This window comes from Perna viridis, chromosome 7 (genome assembly GCF_037379345.1).
Source record: "Perna viridis isolate PV_CMFRI_1.1 ecotype Kerala chromosome 7, ASM3737934v1, whole genome shotgun sequence".
NCBI classification, from domain to species: Eukaryota; Metazoa; Mollusca; class Bivalvia; order Mytilida; family Mytilidae; genus Perna; species Perna viridis.
The window spans coordinates 33,188,956-33,213,061 of NC_142451.1; the positions used below are offsets into that span (position 1 = coordinate 33,188,956).

Below are 24,106 nucleotides of genomic sequence, written 5' to 3' on the forward strand. Positions count from 1 at the left end.
AAAAATTAACATATTGAAGTAATAGTTTATGCAGTTCATTCTACAAAGAAAAGTTCACTTGTAAGTTGCATTTTTTATTTTCTCATCTGTATTTGTCGACTCTCATACACATTCAACTGTTATAGATATCATTTTGTTTTAACTACATATTAGACAAAATAGCGCGTTAAACAATTTGAAAATGCAGATATTAGTGGGATGTATTTATTTTGCCGCTGTACGTCATCAATGGCTTGCCTATTAGTCGGAAAATGATGTTAATTGCGTGCAAAATAAGGCCGAAAATAGCCTGGAACCCCTTTTTCTCTGATCAAGTCCTGAACCCTTCTATTCATTGCCTATTCATATGTCTGATTTGAAAACAAAATGGGATAAATACTTTTTGTTGCCACTTAATGTTTACTTTTACTTGACCATACGAAAACCGCTGGCTCATGTTTTAATACCCGTTCTAACGCTTTCCCGAATGGTTCCCGATACTAAATAATCATACATGTATATTCTATAAACTTGAATTCATTTCACTATTATGACCATGGACAAGTGGCACAAACAACAATTCTAAAATGTATAGGAAAATGCAAACCCGGTTTTATTATACAGGGAATACAGACGAACACAAAAACAAAAAATCTACTTTTTTTGACAAGGCTGTTCCTAATAACCTTAATAAGAAGTAAGAGAGAGAGAGAGAGAGAGAGAGATTAAGAATGGGTAAGGGAAGAAGTAGAAGAAGAAGAGAGAGAGGGAGATGGAGACAACCAAACAAAACATCCACTTTCCGGGTCTAAACTAAATTAACCATATTAAAATAGAGTTGAAATATTGTTTCCAGAATGTATTAGACTTCGATTCAATTGGTTCTCATACTTAAGTTTTATTTTTCTACTTCCTGTCACAAGCTTTACGAACACTCGTTCTATCGAGTCATACTTCATTTACGTAATATTTTTGATAGAAATTGATACATTATTTTTGTTTACACGAGTTTATAAAAATGTCGAAATTTGAGAAAACTGAGAGAAGTTTAGTAGGTCTTACTTCTTTGTAGTGGTATCACTCAGGACCTTGACTTACATAAAATAACTAAACAGCATACATTACTGATATTTATTGACGTCAGACATTACATTGCAGATGTAAAAAGTAGTTAACGGACAAAACACGAACAAAAAATTTCGTTTAAATGGTCTGTGATGCTCAAAATCATTGAAAGCACTTTATCTAGAGCAGCGCCTATTACGGTTGACAAACATCTTCATATTTAGTATATCCACAACGTTATAAATATCTCGTCGCGCTTAGATGATTGAAAGCGTACGCTATCACAATACAATTATATAAGTTCATTGGTATCTTCATATTTTGTTCACCACGTGGGGATAGTTTTCCAACAACATGATACGATTGACGCTTTCCTTCTTAGACTTTATACTTTCCGGAATCTGTTACGAGGAAGACGTAAACAGAATCTTGCTGAATGTCTCCTTAAAAAAAAACAATAAAACTGTCCTATGAGATAGGCAAGTATTTAAGGGAATAATTTATCTTTAAATTATTAAAGTCAAAATAACAAACAATGCCTAAGCATCCCTCCCTGATCCTTCCACCTATTCTAGTGAGGCTAGTATTTGAAAAAAACATCCTGTTCTCGATGTCCCATTTAAAGGGACCAATAAAACTTTGCTCGAGGTCTCATATAACTTTGCTCGATGTCTAATTTAACTCTACTCGATGTCTCATTTCACTTTGTTCGATGTATCATGTAACCCTGTTCTCGGTGTCTCATTTAACTCTGCTTAATGTCTCATTTAAAGGGACATCACATTATCATGACTGATAGTATAAATAACTTGAACATCAAATAAAATAAGATTTTTAGACAATAAAACAAAAACGAATATATTTTGAACACTATTGCATGACTTTATATCTATATTTATGTTTATGTTGGTAAATGTACTTTTAGTTTTTGAAATCTATTTTCAGCCATGTAACGTTAATTGAAGATGAAATATTTTATCATTTTTTCCTTGTTTGTTTTGAAATCTGAAGTTTTTGGACAGGCAATAACAGGTAAGAACAAAAATAACATTTTCTCGGCCAACGTGTGTAAATTGTGGCAATATTTTTGTATATTGGAGATCGATTCCATGAAAATAATAGGCAAAGTCTTTTTGTAATCGATTCGGGAAGAATAATAGGCAAAGTATTTTGTGATCGATTCCGGAAAAAAATAATAAGCAAAGCATCTCTTGATCGATTCCGGAATAATAATAGGCAAAGTATTTGGTGATCGATTCCTGGATAAACAGATATACAGAGTCTTTGTGGTGATCATCTCCTGTAAATGATAAAAAATGATTTTAAGTCTTTTGTGATCGATTCTTGCAATAATTAAGAACTGGTAAAAATATGTCATACTTCTAACAAAATGGTGATCTAACTGTTTTCCCCCGTAGTCTCGAATATCGAATATGTAAATTTGTGACGTTATGAATAATGTTTTCTTTTCAACTGACAGCTCGAAACTAATTATTCAAAACCTTTTTGTAGAATGCCCACTTGGTTGGACTCAGTTTGATGTGAACTGTTATTTGTTTTCATTATATCCCCAACTAACTTACGAAGAAGCCGACAAAACATGTCTGGTAAGACACTCTTGCACTCTCTAGGAAAGATTACTTTGATATGTCTGAATCAAGTCGTTGCTTGTTCAGTTTTACAAATGGTCACATATAAACGTGCATTGGTTTATGTATTAAATGTTAACTGTATTTATTGTTTATTGATACCAAAAACAAGACTTCAACTGGTTTTGTTTTGTCAATAAGACATTCGAAAGATTTTGTTAAAAACAACATCAAATGCTGTTTTTTTTTATTTGAGCCGCTGGAACCTTTTGTCCCTGCGCGTTAAATGTAACAACTGCGCATTTGACACTTATCTCTACTATAACAGTTTATCCGGCACATTGAAACAAACACTGACAGTAACGTACTGAAATTGATAAAGTAAACAATTATTTAATAAAAAAGTGTATTCACATTATGTTCTTCGTCGTTTTATTTACTTACACGTACTGAAATAATGAGCTATATCTTTAAGTGCTACCTACTTTATAACAAATTTCTTACTCAAACACAACCCAGCTAACTTTAGTTAAATTCTAATAAACAGGGAAAAGGTGCTGGACTCGTAAGTGTCAACTCTGAAGATGAAAACACGTTTTTACAAACTAACATACAGAGTAATTCATTCCAAGGGTATGTTTCATGCTTGTATCACTAAATATTTCTCTATATCACTGTATGCATTAGAAAATTTGTTCCTTAAAATCAAGGAATAATCTTAAAAGAACAATTACGACATGTAATAGAACTTAAACAATATAAACCCAATCACAAGCAGCTACGTAGTATAGAAAACATGGTCAAAACTGAAACCCAAACTTTGATATCTTGTAAAAGTTTTATAGAAATTAAAGAAAAGAAACCAGGCAACTCTTACATAGAAAATTATATAAAAAAACAACAAAAACAAGAATTAAATTAGTAACTTTAATTCCATTGAAAAAAATAGAAATATGTATTAGTCGATACGGTATTCTTGAATTTTGTTAGGAAAATAAGAGTCTCAAATCCATCGAAAGTAGGTTACTAATATCTTAGTTTTGCACATTTTAGAATATCTATATGGTACACGAGCGGTACTTACTATGGTGGAAAATTAAAATGGGATGGAGATGGAACATACTGGGTCGATTACGACCAGTATTGGGTAAATCCTTCAGTGAAAACATCTGTTGGTCGGGGAATGAGAGTCATATACAAATTTTCATGTAAGAAATACCTGCTCTTTTTTATCACGAATATGTGTTTTCTATATATTGTTACGTAAAGAAAATAATGAAGTTGGAGAAAGAAACGACTTACATTTGTATCTGTAATAGTAAGTAGAGTTCGACCACAACCGTGGAATCACGTCACATTACTTGCAAATGTTTCATGTACTTTCGTCTTGTATAAGATTTAAAAAAAATACTACTAACCGCTCTTTCTGTTATATTTTAAATTGAGAAGTTGTATGACATTTTTTGTTGATAATGGTGGAATCTTTATACGTAAGTAATTAAACACCACGTAAACGCATAAGAAAAAGACAAATATATCGGTATTGCCTGTAATCAAGGGAAAACTTTTTGGTTTTAGACACAGAGAACAAATATAAATGGGACACGGCTACTGAAGATCTGTTAGGAAGGTATATATGCGAAATACCTTTAGCTGAAGCGACTCTGTTAACGGAAGCCAGCAGAGACTTCAGTGAGTATCAACTATAATCATTTCCTGTTTTGAGTAGTTAACAAAATTTATTCAGAAAATAAGCATAATTTCATTTACATATCTAATCATCCTTGTATTTTATTTGATGTTTTAAACCTACGAGAACGTATGTTACCGTTATCACAAAGTCAGAGATTTTCCTTTTCAGCTTATGGTACCAACTTCAGTGACAACTCTATAGCACCGCATGGACCACTTATGACAATACAACCAAGAAATTTGGTAGTAACTAGTCGTTCCATCGAGCCAAGTCTAGAATGTGTTTCCACTGGTATACCACAACCCAAATACACGTGGTACAAAGAAGTGGATAACCGTCAAGTGGCGATGACGGCATCAACGGATTTTACACTTACTAACGGAAGACTTACTTTTTTGAATGTATCAACTGAATCTGCATATAGCGGTTTTTACCAATGTAAAGCCCAGAACAAATTTGGTTCTATTCTGAGTAACCGAGTAAAGATTACTCATGGGTGTAAGTTGCATGTTAACTCACAACCAATACTCGAATAAATCGACCAGCCATTTTCACATATGGTGTGTAATGCAGTTATAAGTGTTCTTGTTAATATTACTCAAATATATATAAAAAATCCGACGAAATTAGCGTCAAAATATTTGTTCAATGTTGGTATAAAGGTAGATTTTTCAATTGAATTGGATACAATAGTTTCTATTTAAGTAACACTCCAGCTAAGAATCATGCAAAATATAATTCATCGTTGGAAATCCTACATATTTCTATTTTTGATAATTTGTTTGAAATGATATAGTAAACAATAACACGTGGCTTTTCCTATAATTCTTGTTCTTAGGAGACAAAATATACAGAATTTACCATAGAATTCAAAATTAAGGGAGATAACTCTGTGCTATGACACTAAAATACAATAGAAACTGTTGGGTTTTCAATGTGGAGTATCTCCTAAGAACAAACAGATTGGAATGAATCATTATACATTTCATCATATAGACATATAAAGCCACTTTAAATAAATGTGTAGCCTTATAGACTTATATCATACATTTTCAGTTATGAATGAGTTTTCCAATGTGATTCCTGGCAGATATAACGTTTCTTTATACAAAGGAACCTATCTTAATTGTAACCCACCAACCTTTAAGCCAGGTGAGAATCATATCATACCAGAGTTCTTCAAGATATATACTCGGATCAGAAGAGAGAATTTTAATTCATTACGGTTTTACTAAATACGACCATTTTTATGTGTCTTCATACTCCCCCCCCCCCCCCCAAAAAAAATAAAAGGCACCACAGCATTCAAATTGTACATCAGATTCGTATTACGGGGCGCCGAATGGGACTTGATCTTTTTGTAATCAAAATCAACTTTGTGTACACAAAATTGAATTCTGTCACAACAAAATCATTTTTGTCGTACAAAACTATGTTATACAGACTTGCTTTATGATCACTTCAGTTTTGTAATGACAAAATTCATTTTTGAAGACAACATTCAATTATGTCAAATTGGTATGCAAATATCTTACTTGCATAGAAAATTGACTTTTATTAACTGATATGGAAATTAAATAACAAAAGTCAATTTTGTTCGCAAATTTGTTTACAGAATCCCTTGGATATGCAAATGAATTCTCTCATCACGATTTTGTAAGAAGGCCTCTCATTGGATATACATGTAGTAACCGCGGGTCTCGCAGGTTTCCGATTACTTCGAGTAACGGCATATCATAAACCTGCGTCTGCGAGACCCACGGTTACTATATCCAATGAGAGACCTTCTTACAAAATCGTGATGAGTGAATTCATTTGCATATCCAAAGGATTCTGTAAACTAATTTGCATTGACTTCTGTGACACAAGTCAATTTTGTGTTAAATTGCATGAAAAAGTGATTTTGTTATGACAGAATTCAATTTTGTAAACACAAAATTTAATTTTGTCATAATATTTCTTTATTTCTTTGTTTTGTATGCAAATTAGTTCACAGAATCTAAACTAAACTAAACTAATATGCAAACAAAATTGACTTTTGTTACTCAATATTCAAATTAGGTAACAAAGGTAAAGTCTGTAATACAAAAATTTTGTCATGACAAAAGTAACTTTTGTTCCCTGAAAGATTACTTTGTATGACAAAATTTAAATTTGCAGTATGTTATAATTTGTACTCATTTTTGTTGAACAAAACTCACTTTTGTTTGTATAAAATTGAATTTTGAGTACAAAACCACAAGAGTCCCATTCGGCGCCCGTAGATACAAGTTCAAATTAAATGCTTTTTTTTTGGAATTTTACCTTAAAGAAATCAAATATAAGTGTAAGTCTCGTCACGTGATCCGTGGTTTTATGAGAATGGGTCATAGTCTACCATTCAAATACATGGAGAGTCTTCATTAACATATCATTGGGTTCAATATTAAAAGCAAAATATCTTTTTTGTGTAAAGATACTAATAAAAACTAACAAATATCTAGTTCTACGGGATAAAAATGTTCAAAAAAGCATAAAATAAAAGATTTTGCGTTGTGATGCAGCGTTTCGATTTCCCGGAAGTAAACAATAAGATGCAGATCGGTCTTCGGATTTCAATACGTTCTGCATTGGAAATTCCGGAAGGGAGACAAACTGGACCCAGATTACAAACTCTATTGTTGATAACTATTTTTTTTTCAGCTGCGCATTTTCAGTGGCAGAAGGGCAACGAATTTCTACAAACCTCTTTAAACCAGTATTACTTCCTTTCCAACGACGGAAACCTTTACTTTAGTGAGGTTCAAGCACAAGACAGTGGTTATTACCACTGTCTTGTGACCTTAGCTTCACAACAGGACGAAAAAATGTGGACCTCCCAACCTCCCAGTACAACTAGTAAGGGGATATACCTAAACGTTACTGGACAGAGTAAGTGTTTCATATTTATAATGAACATGACTATAATTGAAGTTGTTGCTTAAAATGCAACCATTTTTATCTATTTACAAAATAGCACGTTTTCTTGATGAAATGACCAACGGCGGTGAATGATGAAACCATTAATGTTTGGAATTTAATAATCTTCACCTTGTCGGAAAACGTTTTATTTGATTAAAAATACGAACTATTCGTTAATTTTTAGCTGTTGATTCTGTTTATTTTTTTTACATTGTGTTGTGACTTCTTTCATATTGCCATATATCCTTGTGATATAATGGCAGATTTTTTACCTCTCCGAATTTTTACAGCTGCTGCAGATTTCCCTCCAGAAATCCAGGATGGCTTTCCAAGAGTATTCCCTAAAACACCTATGAGAGGGCAAAAAATTGAAATAGAATGTTTGGCTTATGGGAGGTTTGTATGGCGGAACTTACCCTGATACATACAAATAACATGTAAATAGAGGCAAAAAATATACCTAAGCGGAAATTCAGAGACAACGAAATTCAAGTACATGAAAAAAACCCTGAAAATAGAGACCATCTACACAATGTAAATAACAGATTAAAACACAAAATTTTATTGTAAATGAAAGTGAAGATTTTCCTCAACGATGCATAATATCGATTTCAAATATTGATAATGATATAGTTTTCTTTTTGAAATATTTCAAAAGCTGTTTGATTCTCTGACATATACTGGCTGTCAAAGTATGTGTATATTTCTTGCAATCTATAACAAAATCTGAATATTTCAATGATATGAAACAATTTTACTTTTTATTTTAAGAATGCCACTAGAATACTCATGGCAGAGGATAGGCAAACCAATGCCCGAAAAGGCTGAACTAAAAGATCTTAACAGAGTACTTGTAATAGATAATGCACAGTTTGAGGATGAAGGAACTTATGAATGCCATGTAAAATCGACTAAAGGCTACCAACGAAAACGATTCACGTTCTCTTTGTCAGGTAACATTGAAGTCCAAAATTTAACCTTACAATTTATACATATATAATAAGGGTCTGAAAAATTTCCAACGATGTTAGAACTGTCAAATTTGCTAAGCAAATTTTTGGTCGTTCCCTCCGCGGGACTCGAACTCGTACCGCTGTGACATCTAGATGGCAAAACCGCCTGTACAAAGTCCAGCGCCCTAGATTACTCGGCCAGCTAGGCTACATAGAAAATCAAATAATTTCAACATCTTTATCGAAACCCTTTCCTTCGTTTATATCCATCGATGATGTCGACATGAAATGGAATGAGTCTAAACAAAATTAAGAAAATTTTATCGCACATGCCAAACAACGCTCATTCATCAATCAACTCATGAAATTTTTTACACCAAAATTGCATTTTTGGATACTACTACATCTGTAAGAGACGGTGAAATATCAAAGGATCTTCACCCACTGATAGTCATCAATATTCGTCTCCAAATAGCTGCAAAACATTGTACTAAAAGTATACCACACAGTCAGGCTCTCCGAATTCAGCGCATTCGCTCATCAGACGATACCACCAACAAACGTCTAGATGAACTTCGTGGTTATTTGTAATCGCGTGGCTACAAATCAACAGATGTTGATCAGGGATTTGAACGTGCTAACAACATCAGTCGAAATAATATCCTCGAATACAAACCCAAGAAAAAGAATAAAAGGGTTCCTTACTAAGATCTCCAAGGTCTTTCCCGAGGCACCTGTTCTGGCATTCCATAGACCTAGGAGTCTTAGAGATGCCCTGGTAAGAGCAGATATTTCTTCTTAGCCCAAACAAAATACAACGGGCCAGTGTCAACCATATAGAAATAAAGATGTAAGACCTGTTCCCAGATACTGCTTACCCAAACGTTTAAAAGCTACTGCACTTGCACGCCATTTTTTGCATCGTGACTTGCAAAACCGAAAACACCATATACCTTCTCCAGTGCCGATGTGGTATGCAGTACTTTGGCGAGACAGAACAACCTTTCAGCAGGTGAATGAATGGTCATCGCGGTGACTACAAATGTAAACCAGACCTTCCTTTAAGTCGCCATCTGAGATCTGCCTGTCGAACCCAGGAGGATCTCCATAACATCATGGTACGATCATAGATCATAATAACAACTGGTCAAAAAGTAAGAGTGCCTGTTGAAAGCTTTTAGATGAAAAAATTACAAACAATTTCTCAGGATGTAATTAAAGAGAAAAAATAATCATTGTTAGGTCCTGGTCTAAAGCTGGTACAGCACTATACTATACATCAATACGCTGTACTACTATAATTTAATTTGATTTTCTTCATTGTTTACAACATTTTTTCAACATTTAATTCATTTAATTCATTTTTCATTTTTTTTTGTTTTTGTTTGTTTGTTTGTTTGTTTTTTTTATAGAAAACACCCCTGTTCTCATTCAGATTCATAATCATTTGGTTATGTGTGTCTTTGATAAAGGTACAATCATCCACTGCGTGATTCAGCTCCAGAATCTATGTTGTGATCTTGAACTTAGTTTTATGCTGAAGAAGGATATCGGTTATCTGAATACTCTATGTAAATTTTACCATCATTTGGTGAAGTTGAACATATTTAGACGTGTATTTAATTGTTTGCTATGTTCCGCATCGTTTTTTGAGTTCACACTTTTAACATCATTAGAAATCTACATAGGATATATGAACTACAATACCCTTACTCTTGATATTACAGTGTATTTCATTTATATGCCACAATCTAAATAACGTTGTTTTTGCGTTCAGCAGTTTTAATAAAGCGTCAATAATATTCATTTTCTTGTTAAAAATGTCAACATAATAATTTATTTCTTCAAACCTTTTCACTGTGTGATTTTGTTTGTTTATTGTCCAAAAAAGATGCACCATTGGAACACTCATTCTTGGTCAATTTTCTTCAAGGTTCATGGATACATTTCTTTGATTGTCAACTGACAACAAGTACTGAAATTAAAAATCTGCACATACTCTATACTTAATTTGGTTTTACAGCTAAACCATATTTCATTCATCCTCTCCAACATATGCACGTTGATGTAAATAGTCAGCTGACATGGCGATGTGAGGCAGTCGCACGGCCACGTGCTGAATTTGCATGGTATAAGAACTCGATACCTATCACGAACAATCCTGGAAGGATTGAGATCAACTCAAATGTACTCAAGTTGAGTAATCTACAACCCTCGGATAGTGGAATGTACCAGTGTAGTGCGAAAAATATATATGGTACTGTATTTAGCGGGGCGCAGCTGAGGGTTCTTTGTAAGTATTAGAATGACAGACATACATGTTTATTGCCATTCCAGCATTACAAAGTGAATAGCTGTTGCAACGAAAAAAAAAGAGTACATTAAAATATTTAATTATTTAATTTAAATAAATTAATTATACGATACGCCTACAATTTATCTAAAACACTGCAAAATCTAAAATAAATCCTACGACACTTATTACCTCGGTAAATAAATAAACAATTGGTGTATTGAACAATGTACTGAAAAACAGATAGCTACCAGGCGTGTTGTGGTATCATACATTTCGGTTTCTAGAAGCGTATTTTAGATTTTCGAATTAGATTGCAAATGTGGTATGAAAGTAAGAATATGATGGTACCATAATTAAGACAGTATATTTAGAAAATCAATTTTTCTTATCTTTCATTCAACCCTTAACAGCGTTAAAGCCAACATTCCAGAAAAATCCGTTACCCTCAATAACTTTAGCAGCCGTAAATGGTAATATTACAATTCCATGCAAGCCTCAAGCTGCACCAACACCAACAATTACGTGGTTGCGCAATGGCGCTGCAATGAGTCTTGCAAATACAGATACCCCTCAAGGGCCACAACTTCTAAGTAATGGAGATCTAAAAATTTCAAGAGTGACCAAGGCTGATATGGGCTTTTATACTTGCCGTGCAGAAAATGAGCAAGGTAGAGCGGACACAACGACAAATCTTACAGTAGCAAGTAGGTTTAATTTTTCTTATTTATTTTTCGTTTAATTAACATTATCAGAATGAATTTATCCTTCAATAAGTGGGTATACTGTTTTGTTCCACTAACTATTTACATTGTTAATGTGCAAAAAAACCCCATCAAAATGATTTTTTTGGGGTGTTACTGGTACTTTGAAAAATTAACCAATAAATCTAAACAACTAAACGTACTTTCGTCTATATTTGAATGGTAAATGGAACCAAAATTCATTTGAAACTTGTATCATGTTTGTCTTAAACAATCATTAGAAGACACGGATGTTAAACATCTAAATATACAACAACAATGCAAAAGACATAAAAGCTTCTATTAAGTTGGAAATATTTTTGAATTTTTGATAGTGTCCCTTATTTATATAAAATATCCTGAAGTTTCTTCTGTACATCTGAGTTCGTTCGTTTATCATTATAGATGAAATGGTATGGAGGGCATCCCCAGCAGAAGAAACAATAGTCAGATGGAACGATACACAGTTTATCAGATGCGAGGTTTCCTACAATTTCGATAAATATGATCTTATATACGTATGGAAATTTAACGGAAGAATGATTGATTTTGAGACGGACACTTATTACCAGAAGGTACGCATCTCAAAGTATGAAGCTTTTTAAGAGGGACATAGATCAAAAGTTACCCACAAGTTAATGGATATTATTGTAAAATAAAGAATTTCGGCATATGTTAACAACGATATTACGTAGCAATTGGAATACATGCCAATTATATATATTGCAAGATTCGATATGCTGTACGCGCGTTTCAAGGAGTAATCTAACAGCAGCATTATAATCAAATATAGAAGATCCACATCCAGAAATTAAGTAGTAGTCTTTGTAAGAATCGTGCAAAATCTGTGAAATGTGATACACTCCAAAAAGGCTACATATTTTCATTTTTGTAATTTTGTTGTTTAAAGTGTCTATATCATGAAATGTTATTCATTTCAATCTGTCTGCTCTTAGAAGATAATCAACATTGTAAATCCAATAGATTCTATTGTATTTAAGTGTCATTCACATAGTTATTTCCCTTAGTTTTGAAATCTACAGTGCATTCTATATATTTTTATCTGCTAAGAGCCCGGTTATTTGAAAAGCAACATGTCAATTTCTGCTTACTAAAAGAATTTTAACAAAATATCAAAAATAAAAATAAGTAAGCTTTCCAACCTTGAACCATATTTTACATGATTTTTAGGTGGAGTGCTACTTAAAATTGTATACAAGAAGTACTCAAGATCAAAACTTAAGAAATAGGAAGCCAAGTAAATAGTTTTCTTTAAGGAAATTAAACTATTGTAGCAAATCACAAAGTATTCAGGCCTGCTTGAAATTTAAGTAAAAAATGGATCAAATTCAAAGTTCCTGCTAAAAAATCCAAAAATCCCTCAAACTTTACTCAAATTTTTATTTTGAAGAGATCTAATTGGTTGGAATTTGGATTAAGGAAGTATTGAAGGATATCCTTAATTTGAAGATTGTTATGAAACCCTGGCTCTACTGGATTTTCGATAGATAAAATATATCATGCATAGTTTTTCTTACAACATTTTGTCTTAACTCATTATCACTACTGTTTATCTGTTAACAGACAAGTCTTCAGAACTCTAACGGATTAATGATCAGGTTTGCCCAATTTAAACATGATGGAGTTTATGAATGTATTGCAACAACGACAGTCACATCTCTTAGTGCTTCTGGGAAACTGACTGTTCAGGGTATGTATCATAAAATGTTCGATACACAAAATCAATATGCTTTATTTTTATTTTTTTTAAAATTAATGTACTTCAAGCTTAAAACTAAAATCTATCAGGCTGATTTAAAAAGAGAACAATTTTACACATTTAACAAGTTGGCCTCCAAACTTGACTCAGTTTAAATTGGTATAAAATGCAGTTTCATCGAAAGGTACAAGAGATGACTTTATATGAAAGTGTTATTCACAAAGTTGCGAAGGATATCATATGTTTAAAATGTTATCAGAACGTTGTGGAGGATTGTAAATATCATTCAAAACGTTTTTAGGTTTTATATAATTGTTATTTTTACCATTTTTTAGGTCCACCTGGTGAACCAGCAGGTGTATATGCTGTCAAAGGAACTGCTACACCATACTCAATACAACTGCGATGGAATAAATCCCCAGAAAGGGGAACTCCTATTTTAAACTACACAATTGAAGCGATGACTACGTTTAACCCAGTTTGGAGAAAAGTTGGAGGTTTGTTATTTGAACCCTTAACTTACAGAGCTTGTAAGTTTTTTTAAATACCTACCGGAAAACATAGTTCATTGCTGTGTAAAAAGTTCAATCAATGTGAGGTTGTATTACGTAGTTCCTGTCCATCGCAAAATACAAAAATACCTATCATGTAAATATTGCAAATTTCGATGTGCTGTCTTACTTCATAAACAATCACACTTTTAAAGGAATGTTTTTAAATGCCCCAAATGTTCTGTTTTTTATACCTATTTCAGGGCAAAGCCATGCGCAGTTTCACCTCTAGAAGTTTGCAAAGTAATTACTTTTTGTTTTCACTACTAATTGATTTTCAGAACCACAAAAAGTAATTCTTCAATCTGCTTTTAGTAGCGTGTACGTTTCCTTGTACCATATAACGAGAATAGGTTTGGTATATAAACTACAACCTGTTAGCTAAGTGCAGTGGCTCATGTCTATCAACGTGACCTGCAAATCAAACCAGTGTTACTCTGAAATCTAGTATGAAAGAATTAGATAAAATACAATTTCTCATATTTTATGGGAAACTTGTTTCGGTTCCAAGAAAAGCGTGCTACCGCTAGACCATTGAAGAGAATTGATAGATACGAAATTAAGATCGTTGTGTATAATTTTGTAGAAGTTAGCGATGTTGATGCTAGCTATGTACCAACAGATGCCCAGTCTGATACAAAGAGACGACAATTCACAGTAACGGGACTATTTCCGTATAACAATTATACATTCCGTATAAATGCCAAGAATTCCTTTCCAATGCCAGGGTTTTTTAGTATACCCTCCAGTACGTATTTCTTTACTTAAAAACTGTAATGTCATCATAAAATTAATATAAAAGTGCCACAAATACGGCAAATAACGAGTCATGATATTCTTCCTCTCAATCAAAGATAATTTATATATACCATTTTTCTCGAATTAAATCGATGATTGATTAAAAATCGTGATTATTAAAAAAACTAAGAGTAAATTACTAAATGGCTCAAAAGAAGATCTCACCACGAATCACGAAGAAATAACAGTGTTTATCCCGCATTAAACTTTAAGATAATTTTAATTTCTACATTTCGGTTAGAGGCTACAATTCATACCATTAAATTGTTAAGAACATTATTTTTTTTCATAGAGTCGTACACCTTGCCAATGGCGAAACCAGAATTCCCTGTTGCCAAGGTATCGGGAGGAGGGGGGACGTTTGGTGCATTGACGATGACTTGGCAGGTATTAATTATTTGCAATAAATGTCACATATATAACACTCATAAAATGTGTATATTTCCGGGTAAATTTTCATTAATATATATATAGTGGTATAATGACAACGGATGAATTAAAAAAAACCACGAGTTATGGAACTATCAAAACTTGAAAAATATACGATAAAGTTAAGAAAAAAATGAGCAACTTTGACTATAAAAAACTGCAAAATACAATATGTACTATAAACCAACTGGTTCAACGAAATAATTCTGGTTTTTGTTCTCAAAACTTGCGATGACACGTAGGTATTTCAGGTAAACAAATAGCAAAAAAAAAATCCGTAAGAATACTTTGATAACTTCACACAGCTCTAAGCAGTATAACAATCGCTAAATGTCAACGTATTAGCTTTTGCGACTGCTAATTTTCGAGGATTCAGTCAACTGTTACATATTTGCGTGTATCAATTTTCGAGGTTTCAAGGACTGTTTAGGAAGGAGTGGTCAAGGGAACCAAGATTCTAGCGGAAACCGAAAGAATGTAGTCAAGGGACAAAGACCAGACATAGAAAACAGACACACACAACAAAAAACATAAAATAACCAAAATAATACATACAAAGTAACAAAAGTAAATGAGCACCTAGAACTCCACTAAAAACCGGGAGCGTTGAACAGGTGAAACGATTTTCTGTCCAACGAAAAAAAGACGAAAATTAGTTCATAGTGAAAATTAATATGTGTACAGTATTACACCATTGATTAAAACGAAAATATAACGTATATTAATAGTAAAACCTGTCGTAACCCAACTCCTCTTTAAAGATTTCCTTCGGTTCAGGCAGCTGATCGGTTTACACAGGTTCAAAACGTATTGAAACCTATAAAGATGTATGGTTTACACAGATTTCTAGGTTCGATTAAGACAGGTTTCACTGTATTAGTTTTGAAACTATGACACTAAATTATTAGCATTTCTAAATTTGCATGTATGTTTCAGCCTCTAACTATGGAACAAGAAGGTGGTCCGGATATACAATACTTTGCCTATTGGAGGAAAAAAGGAACTACATCTCCTTTTCAAATGGCAAGTCATCACATTACATTTTTAATTCGGACATTTGAATTTTTAAACTATAGATACATGCTTAATTTGCCTTTGTATAGGCATAAGAAATCTGCAGAATTAAAATATGAAAGTGTAGTGTTAATTCTAACATTTTTTAAAGCAAAATCGTTGTTTACAACAAGAACGATTGCAAATCTTATGCTTTACTATCATGAGTAATGTCAAAGCTTCATTTGTTATTGTCAGCAAAACGACTTTAAAAACTTTATGACATTGCTTTATCATATTTGTTTACAGTCTTCTCCTGGTAAAGGACGCAAAAGTTCGTTCGTAACAACACTCACGAGTAACGACTACTACTTACAATATGAAATCAAAATAGGTGTTCGCAACAGAATAGGATATGGTCCAAACAGTACTATTGCGGTTATCTATTCTGCTGAGGGAAGTAAGTTGGTATTACAAATATTATTCAAATTTCAAGGTGTTTTAGTATATGAAACAAGAAAATTAATAGTTACACACCAATAATAACAAGATCATATTTCTGCAATATGGTTGCTTGAAAATTACCTATCATATCTATTTTTTGTTGTTTTTATTTTTTCGTTTACTTTGTTAAACTTTGTGTTCTATCACTTTGTGTGACCAGAGGGGCTTGCTCCTGTTGTGGGAGGTATTGCTTCGGTCGATATGTTAATTAATGGTATTTCTGCAAAATTATTACGTGTTGTAAGGCTTTTCACAAGCATCTGGAGTTTAAAAGAACATAACATTCAAATGTTCAAATTGTACATTGGTTATCAAATTTTATTTCTCTAGTACCTCCCCATCCCCCAACAGGGGTTTCCGGTGGAGGAATCAATGGAACAGCTCTACTTGTAACGTGGAATCCTATGCAGAACACAAGAGAGATAATTCATGGAACAATACAAGGATTTGAAGTTAGTTTTCGTGCAAAATTATATTGACTAATTAGATAGTTATGTTGGCAGTAAAAACAATAACTTTATAGTGCAATCAAAAGGCGAAATAATATTTCGTGATTTAAAAATAATTGTACATACAAATTTATAATAGTCAAAAGAAATGATGTTTTAATTAGAAAAACAAATATGATATCTAATTTGATACATGTATATTGATAGAAGTAAAAAAAGTACATAAATAAATGTTATAAAAAATGAAATATATAGTAAAAAATTAACCCCAAAAAATATTGCTACAATGTATGTATATTTATGTGGAAATATAGAGAAATTTCAATACATCGAAATAGCTTATGCTCAGTCAAATGTTGAATATGTAGAATTCGACTTGTGTACGTCTACCTTTTCCAGATGATATAAACTATTTTGCATGTCAATATAACATTTTATTACGAATTGGTCTAGAAGAGGAAGGTGTATATGACAATTGTCGAAATGTAACATTACAATAATTTTTTTTTAATAACAATGGTTCAGGATTATGAAAAATATAACTTAATGTGGGAATGTTGGAAGAAAGTGGGAAAAGAAATTAGAAAAATAATTATGTAACAAGTAAATTTGGAAAACTATAACGGAAAAAGCAAGTGATCAATTTTACTGCTTTACATCCAGATAAATGTAGTGGATTTAAATGACCCAAACAGAAAGTCAGTGACAGCCTACCACTACGGTGTTTTAAGTGCTGGCACTGTGATAGGATTGGAACCAAATGCAGACTTTTGGGTCACAGTTCAGGTCTTTAATACTGCTGGTGAAAGTTTCCCAAGTGAAAGGACAAGGATGAGTACCAATGCGGAACGTAAGTCTAAAACATGAAACTCCGTACGCATGCTCACAAAAACACCATTCCTTAATATTGAATATTGAATTCCTATCACATACTCATTTTCTAATTCAGTGTGCATATCTACATATGATATTTAATTATATTGTTTCAATTTTATGAAAATACGTTAAAAAAGTTGAAAAAAGTGCTACATAGTTTTAAGTAAGTGAAACCCTAATGATTGATTGTCTACTCTTGCATCTTCCATTTTCATTTTATACATCTTTATATGATACAAGAATGTAATCATTATGACTCCTCGCCTGAAAAGAGGGAGGTAAATAGTGATCATCTTATCCGTGCGCTCATCCATACCTACTTCAAATCCACAACTTCTCCACTGAATGGAATTTGATAAAACTTTCGCATTTTCTTTATCACATGATGCCATTGTGCGCATATAAGTTTGTTTTTCCACCTAAATGACTTTTAGGGTTGTATGGAGGGGAGCTAGGGATATTAACAAGTTATATATGCTAATATATAGTTTATTTTCTAATCATTTTTAATGTATCGGGTTCTAACCACCTTGTTTTATAAATTAACCATAACAAGCACAATTACAGTAACCCTTTATATAACGGTCATGCCATTTTTTGTAGCCCCACGACATTATCCCCAGTATGTATTCGTAAGGTCACATGGTCCAGACAGCGTTTACGTAAAATGGCGTGGTGTAACCGTTGGCATCAACGAGGAGGTTCTTATCGGATATAAGGTACATTTACAAAAAGACACTTACAACAACTAAAAAAATTGAATTCAACAAAAACAGCTTATTGTTTAGAGATTTATGGCAAGCGAAAGTGGACAAAAATCAACATTTTGTAATATTAGAAAATGAATTTTTAATATTACATAACCATTTTTGTAACATTAGAAAAGATTTTTTAATATTAGAAATTCATTTTGTAATATTAAAAAATCATGTTGTAGTATTACAAATTCATGATTTAGTAATATTATAAAACATCACACATTTTGTAATATTTACAAATTGAATATGTAATATTAGAAAATGAATTTGTAATATTAAAAAATCACTTTGCTATATCGCAAAATCAGTCACATTTTTTTATATTAAAAAATGATTTTCTAATATTAAAAAATCGTAATTGAATACAACAAATCCATTTTCTGATGTTAGAAAATCAATTTCTAATAGTAAAAAAACGTTTTTTTAATATTATAAATTCAGTTGAATTTTTAATATTCAAGAAGTGTTTTTTGATAAAAGAAATCTCATTTGTAATATTAGGAAATAAATTTGTAATGTTAAAAAAATATTTTTTAATATTAGAAAATACTCATTTTTGTCCACTTTGGCTTGCCATAGAGATTGCCCGAATGACGAAACAAGTTCCTGTCTATGTTTGAAACAAGGATTTTTCTAGTAGACTATACAAATCCATGGTTTGGAACAGTTAGATTTGGTCAAGTCCATCAATGATGTAGGGATTTATTTTGAAGTAACTTTACAAACCGTTTCAATTCAAGGGATAACTCTAGATTATGAAGCTGTAATTCATAAATACGGTCATATGGAAGTAACCTATAATAAATTTCCCATCCCTTTGGAAACGGCATGTGTGTTACACGACAAACAGAAATATACCATGATTAGAACTTTATTGATACCGTAAGCAACATAGTACCAATACCGGTTTATTGGAAGATCACTTCATACATACTAGTAGTTAAATTCAAGATGACGATCGTTACAATTCAGGTCCTATATATGCTTTTGTAGTCATTTAGATAATATAATCTATATTCACTCATTTTTATTAAGACTGATAAAAAAAACAATTCAACATAAATGTAGTGCTTTAACTCATTATGACTAGTATCATGTAACAAGAAAACTTCTATTTTCAGCTGCGGTGGTACCCAGCCAATGAAAATATTAAATTTGCCAAAGATGTCGTAATCAACAATAGAAAAACAGAGGGTATTATCACCGGTATAGAGAAACGTACAATCTACAAGCTTAGAGTTCTAGGTTACAGCAACGGAGGAGATGGCAAAATGTCACCGGTAACATATTTTACATTAGGTAAGCAAGCCTGTTGTTTATAAGATGATTTTGAATAACCATAAAACAAGTTCATCCAATGCCTAACAAGAATGGCGTATTCCACTTACATAGATAAATATTATAATTGAGTAAAGCAAGCAAAACAAGATAAATGCTAAAATTACAAAAAAATATATTGTTGATTTAATCTCTATAATTTTAGTATAGTTTGGATACTACCAGCGTGATGAAAAGTTTCATTTGTGTATATATAAGTTGGAACTACATTTTTGGGCTTCAAAGTGAATAAAGAAGTAATTGTTCACTATATAACAAAATAAAACACAGTTTAACATGATATATAACATACATGCTGATGTTTCAATTATAATGGCAACTTTTCCTAAGTAAAATGGTGCAGGAAGTTAACAGCTTTACCTGTGTCTGGAGTGTTTAGAATTACCGTGACAAAAGAAACTAATATGAAATACCTTAGTGTTGCAAAATTGAAGAATACTTTTTCTGGATAAGTGGTAATTGTTACAAATCAGCATTAATCAACTGTTTGGACATTGGTTTTGGTATTTTTATGTGCTGATAAATTTTAGGAGGGCAAGGTGTTCCTGTTACAGATCCAGCAATGACAGCTTTAGTTGCCGGTAGCCAAACAGTGACTATGTCCATATCAACATTGCTTGTATTGACATTTTTTTACATGCTTGTTATAAAAACGTGTTTTTGATTATGTAGATAAAATTTCATTTTGAAATTTGAACTGAAAAATGATATGAAGAATGTTTGTGTATTTACATATTCTTTTTATAATAATAAAAACAGGGTACATTTGTCATATGAATGTCAAAACGGGTAGTTCCACTCTCTCATTTATCAAAGGACAGTATTTCATGTAATAATGTAGTCCTTTCTACTCATTTTTATAGTGATGTAGAATATCTTCTGTAAAAAAAAACTTTTTTGATGTATCTTACTATTATGTCAGTTGTAAATTTATTAAGTTGGTATATTCATAATTACAGTATATTGTTAATGAGTACCTGATCTCATATCAAGAAGGTGGTCTTCTTTGAAATAAACTTCTAAACTGTCCAGAGACAAGAGTTGTATAACAAATTGTCATTTTATCATATCATTAAGTATTGGGTCCTAGCTGAAAAATTCAAATTAATCAGAGGCAGATATTTGTGTGAATTTCTATCCAGCACACTTCATCAAATTTTACATGTATGCAAATAACTAAAATATCTGCATATTTTTAAAAACGAGTAGTCCAGCAAAACAGGATGTACATGTATAATATAACTAGCTTTATGTGTATTTTTTCCTTTTAATCTGTATATTCATTCATTTTGTGGTAGACTTAAACATGGTCTCAAAATGTGTACATATTTTATGAAATCCATTTACAATGTAAAGTTTGCTGTATATTTTAATTTTTATAATAAACTGATTAAAAATCTTTTCACTTTCATCATTATCATTTGCTTAATATACTTAATGTAAAATTTTCTTGTACCTTCTTCAAGTTTTCTGTTTTAATTCTTTACATGTTAGCGGTATGAAATTATTAAAAGACAGAACTCCAGCATACACAAACCAAGATATACCAGAAAACAAACTTGTAACGACTGAAAATAAGTTGGTGAATAAAATGCTCTGGCCTTTTCATCAAAGGAAACTTAGAAAAAAGGGTCATTTAGGTTGTGGTATATATGAATGGGACAGTGTCATAATTCAATACTTACAAGGCCAAGTAAACTTAAATGGTTGATTCTCATCCAACCTCCATAAAAATATATGGCCGGTGGGAGGATTTGATTATTTTTTAAAATTTTATGCAACATATTTGCTAGCCTAATTTTAGCTATTTGAAGTATAGATATGTTTTAAATCCATAGCAACATTGGTTTCAGAAAAGAAACATTGTTTTAGTCACCAAGAAATGAAAGATTTTTGTTTTATAGTATCTCAATACTAGAAATTGACATGAAAAAAAATTCTGATTTTGAAATTTCTACCCCAATTTTTTGAAATATTTTTGTCAATGTTTTAGGGGCCAAAGGGGATGAGAATTTACTGATTACTTTCATTTGGCCTTACAACTAGTGTACACATTATTCACATTTATGTTAGATATAAAACATATTCTTTGTAAATATTATACAACTTTTTTTATGTAGCAGTTTGACATGAAGTTAAACCATCTCTATAAATAAATTCATGCATTGTCATTTCTCTTATAAAAAATGCCTACGAGACTGACCACATACATATAAGTCAGACTCAATTATAAATGTCACAGAGAGTAAGGTAATACCAGTGTTTTTTTTTGGTCCAATTTTATGTTAATTTCATTGTTATATAAAAAAAAAACTGTTTTATTAAGTAAAAGTGGATGATTCAGACTGCCCAACAAAATCAATTAAATTATGAACAGATCAAAGAATTACTTCCCTTTATTAACAAAACAAAATCAGTGCTTTCTATGTTGTAATTCATTTCATTCTTGCCATTTCAGCAAAGTACAAACCACCATGCAACTTAGATAACATGAGTTTGTGGTACCTAATGGATGAAAAAATTCGGAAACAAAATTTGGCAATTGCTACCCACTGCCTTGGTTTTCCATGTACATGCTCTTTAATAATTTAAGTGATTAGCTAGATGGAGATTTCTGTTAACTGTTGATCAACTTAATAACTTTATAAAAAAAAACCTAAAATAACTTGTTCAATAAAGTTATGAAAACATTATAGTTTATGTGTGTAGGAACACGCACATGTACAAATTTATCAAGTGCTAGAAGTTGCATGTTTTCGTATGACAACACATATTTTTCATCTAACATTTTATTTAAAAGCCACCTTAAATAGAAATAAAACTCAAACATAGATTTTAATTCGAATACTGCAAATTTTAATATTGCACTTATCAACAAACACATATCAAAAATATATAAATTTCTGGAATGTCTGTAAGAGAAACAATAAAATAACAAATAACTTTAACCACAAGTTACAAAAATCTTAAGTAAAACAACACCAATATTTTATTCATTTGAATAAAGTATACTAGCATCCTATGTTGAAGCAGGTATTTTTTTTAATTTTAAACTTAAAGTGAACATTCCATTCTTATGTATGTTACTCCTCAACAAGAAAGCTTAATTTTAACTTTCCAAGAAACCTAAATTTCAAAAGAGTCTGAATGCATTTAAACAGATTATCTGATACAAAAAGAGTCTTTAGACATAATTTCATTCTAAAGCTTATAAACTAATCATTCAATATCACACATACTGTACGGTCAAGTCAGCAACTCTCACTTCTTGCTCTACGTGAATAAATTAAAAATAAAATTTTAATGATTTCAATAATTTACTTGAACATACTTCAATTTTGTAAGTAGCTCATCACAGATCACTTGAATCCATTCTAAATGTTATCAACAGTAAAGAGGCTACAGTCTAACATTTCTATAAAGAAATATATATAGAAGCAAATTAGCAGGTACCTGTATGTTTTCAGAAGCTTTCTTGTTGAGTAAAAATAAATTGGCCTAAATAGCAGAATCTGATTAAAGCACTATCTATCAGTTAAGTAGTAAAGTTGTGATTGTCTTATAAACCTTTCCCTTGCTATGGTTGTAGAGGTACACATTCACAGGACTCAATGATGTCAACCTACAAAGTATAAATTTAAAAACTGATGGACTTTTTATTGTATGGGTAAATGAATCTACAGCAGACCTTTTCTTTTGTGACATCATAATTTATGATCATTTTTACTCTTATGAGTTTTTGTGAAATTAATGCCACAAAACTATAAGATATAAGGCTAAAATAATCAAGCAACAACTGCAATAAAGCTGATGGTACCCTCCAAATACTAGCATTTAAATATCATAATGAAAAATATGGCATTGAAGGAATATTAAACGATACCCTTCCTGGTAATAGTGAAAAACGAGAATGGCAAAATTTTAAAATGGCCTCACCCGAAAACTTGCAGAACAGTGCAAAGTTTAAAAAAATATCATTGATTAGTTCATAAGTTTTCATCTGGAAACTGTCAGGGAACTGACAGACAGATGGACACCGACTTTTCAAAGGGTATCACACAATATCTTGCCACTTGATGTGGCTGTGACTGAGATATAAAAACAAGTGACTAGGCATGAGGAATGAAATGAGGAACCACATGACCACAAGACTTCTTAATTAGTAAGAACAAGGCTAAGTAAAGCTTATTAGAACTTACCTCCATAGGTGCAAATGTCTGGTCAGGACAGGCAAGGAATATCTTCTCCTTTTTATGTGTAGGTTTACAGCAATTATCAGAGTATGCTCCACAACCACCATCACATTTCCCTAAATTGATCTTCTGTGATGATATACAGCCTCTATCATTCCTCTGAACTTGTAATCTTGGCATCTTTGTACAATTTAATGGTTTAGCTGGAGAAAAATAAAAAAAAATATATAGATATAATATTT

The 24,106-nt window shown here is 31.8% G+C and overlaps 2 protein-coding genes across 4 annotated transcripts in view; one reads left to right on the plus strand and one right to left on the minus strand.

The window, feature by feature from the left end:
• LOC148612375 (contactin-3-like) overlaps positions 1-21,072 on the plus strand; it is a 22,514-nt gene extending 1,442 nt beyond the window's left edge. The window contains exons 1-25 of one of the 2 annotated variants that reach the window (XM_088593747.1): positions 42-60; positions 1,990-2,076; positions 2,557-2,651; positions 3,181-3,266; positions 3,687-3,841; positions 4,212-4,325; positions 4,495-4,824; positions 5,383-5,478; positions 7,009-7,236; positions 7,557-7,662; positions 8,038-8,219; positions 10,243-10,512; positions 10,926-11,219; positions 11,661-11,830; positions 12,840-12,966; positions 13,311-13,472; positions 14,113-14,274; positions 14,617-14,711; positions 15,690-15,776; positions 16,056-16,206; positions 16,581-16,702; positions 17,363-17,549; positions 18,179-18,294; positions 19,455-19,632; positions 20,202-21,072. In XM_088593747.1, the coding sequence (XP_088449873.1) occupies positions 2,010-2,076; positions 2,557-2,651; positions 3,181-3,266; positions 3,687-3,841; positions 4,212-4,325; positions 4,495-4,824; positions 5,383-5,478; positions 7,009-7,236; positions 7,557-7,662; positions 8,038-8,219; positions 10,243-10,512; positions 10,926-11,219; positions 11,661-11,830; positions 12,840-12,966; positions 13,311-13,472; positions 14,113-14,274; positions 14,617-14,711; positions 15,690-15,776; positions 16,056-16,206; positions 16,581-16,702; positions 17,363-17,549; positions 18,179-18,294; positions 19,455-19,632; positions 20,202-20,335 (3,714 nt within the window). In that variant the 5' untranslated portion in view covers positions 42-60; positions 1,990-2,009 and the 3' untranslated portion in view covers positions 20,336-21,072. Of the gene's footprint in view, positions 1-41; positions 61-1,989; positions 2,077-2,556; positions 2,652-3,180; positions 3,267-3,686; positions 3,842-4,211; positions 4,326-4,494; positions 4,825-5,382; positions 5,479-7,008; positions 7,237-7,556; positions 7,663-8,037; positions 8,220-10,242; positions 10,513-10,925; positions 11,220-11,660; positions 11,831-12,839; positions 12,967-13,310; positions 13,473-14,112; positions 14,275-14,616; positions 14,712-15,689; positions 15,777-16,055; positions 16,207-16,580; positions 16,703-17,362; positions 17,550-18,178; positions 18,295-19,454; positions 19,633-20,201 lie in introns of those variants that run through there. The other variant, XM_088593746.1, reaches the window with a different exon arrangement.
• A 977-nt stretch (positions 21,073-22,049) lies between these two features.
• The window catches only part of LOC148612376 (uncharacterized), a 76,099-nt gene continuing 74,042 nt past the window's right edge, over positions 22,050-24,106 (minus strand). For both annotated transcript variants that reach the window (XM_088593743.1, XM_088593745.1), the window contains exons 54-55: positions 23,871-24,067; positions 22,050-23,293 (exon numbers count right to left, since the gene is read on the minus strand). In XM_088593743.1, the coding sequence (XP_088449869.1) occupies positions 23,249-23,293; positions 23,871-24,067 (242 nt within the window). In that variant the 3' untranslated portion in view covers positions 22,050-23,248. The remainder of the gene's footprint in view (positions 23,294-23,870; positions 24,068-24,106) is intronic.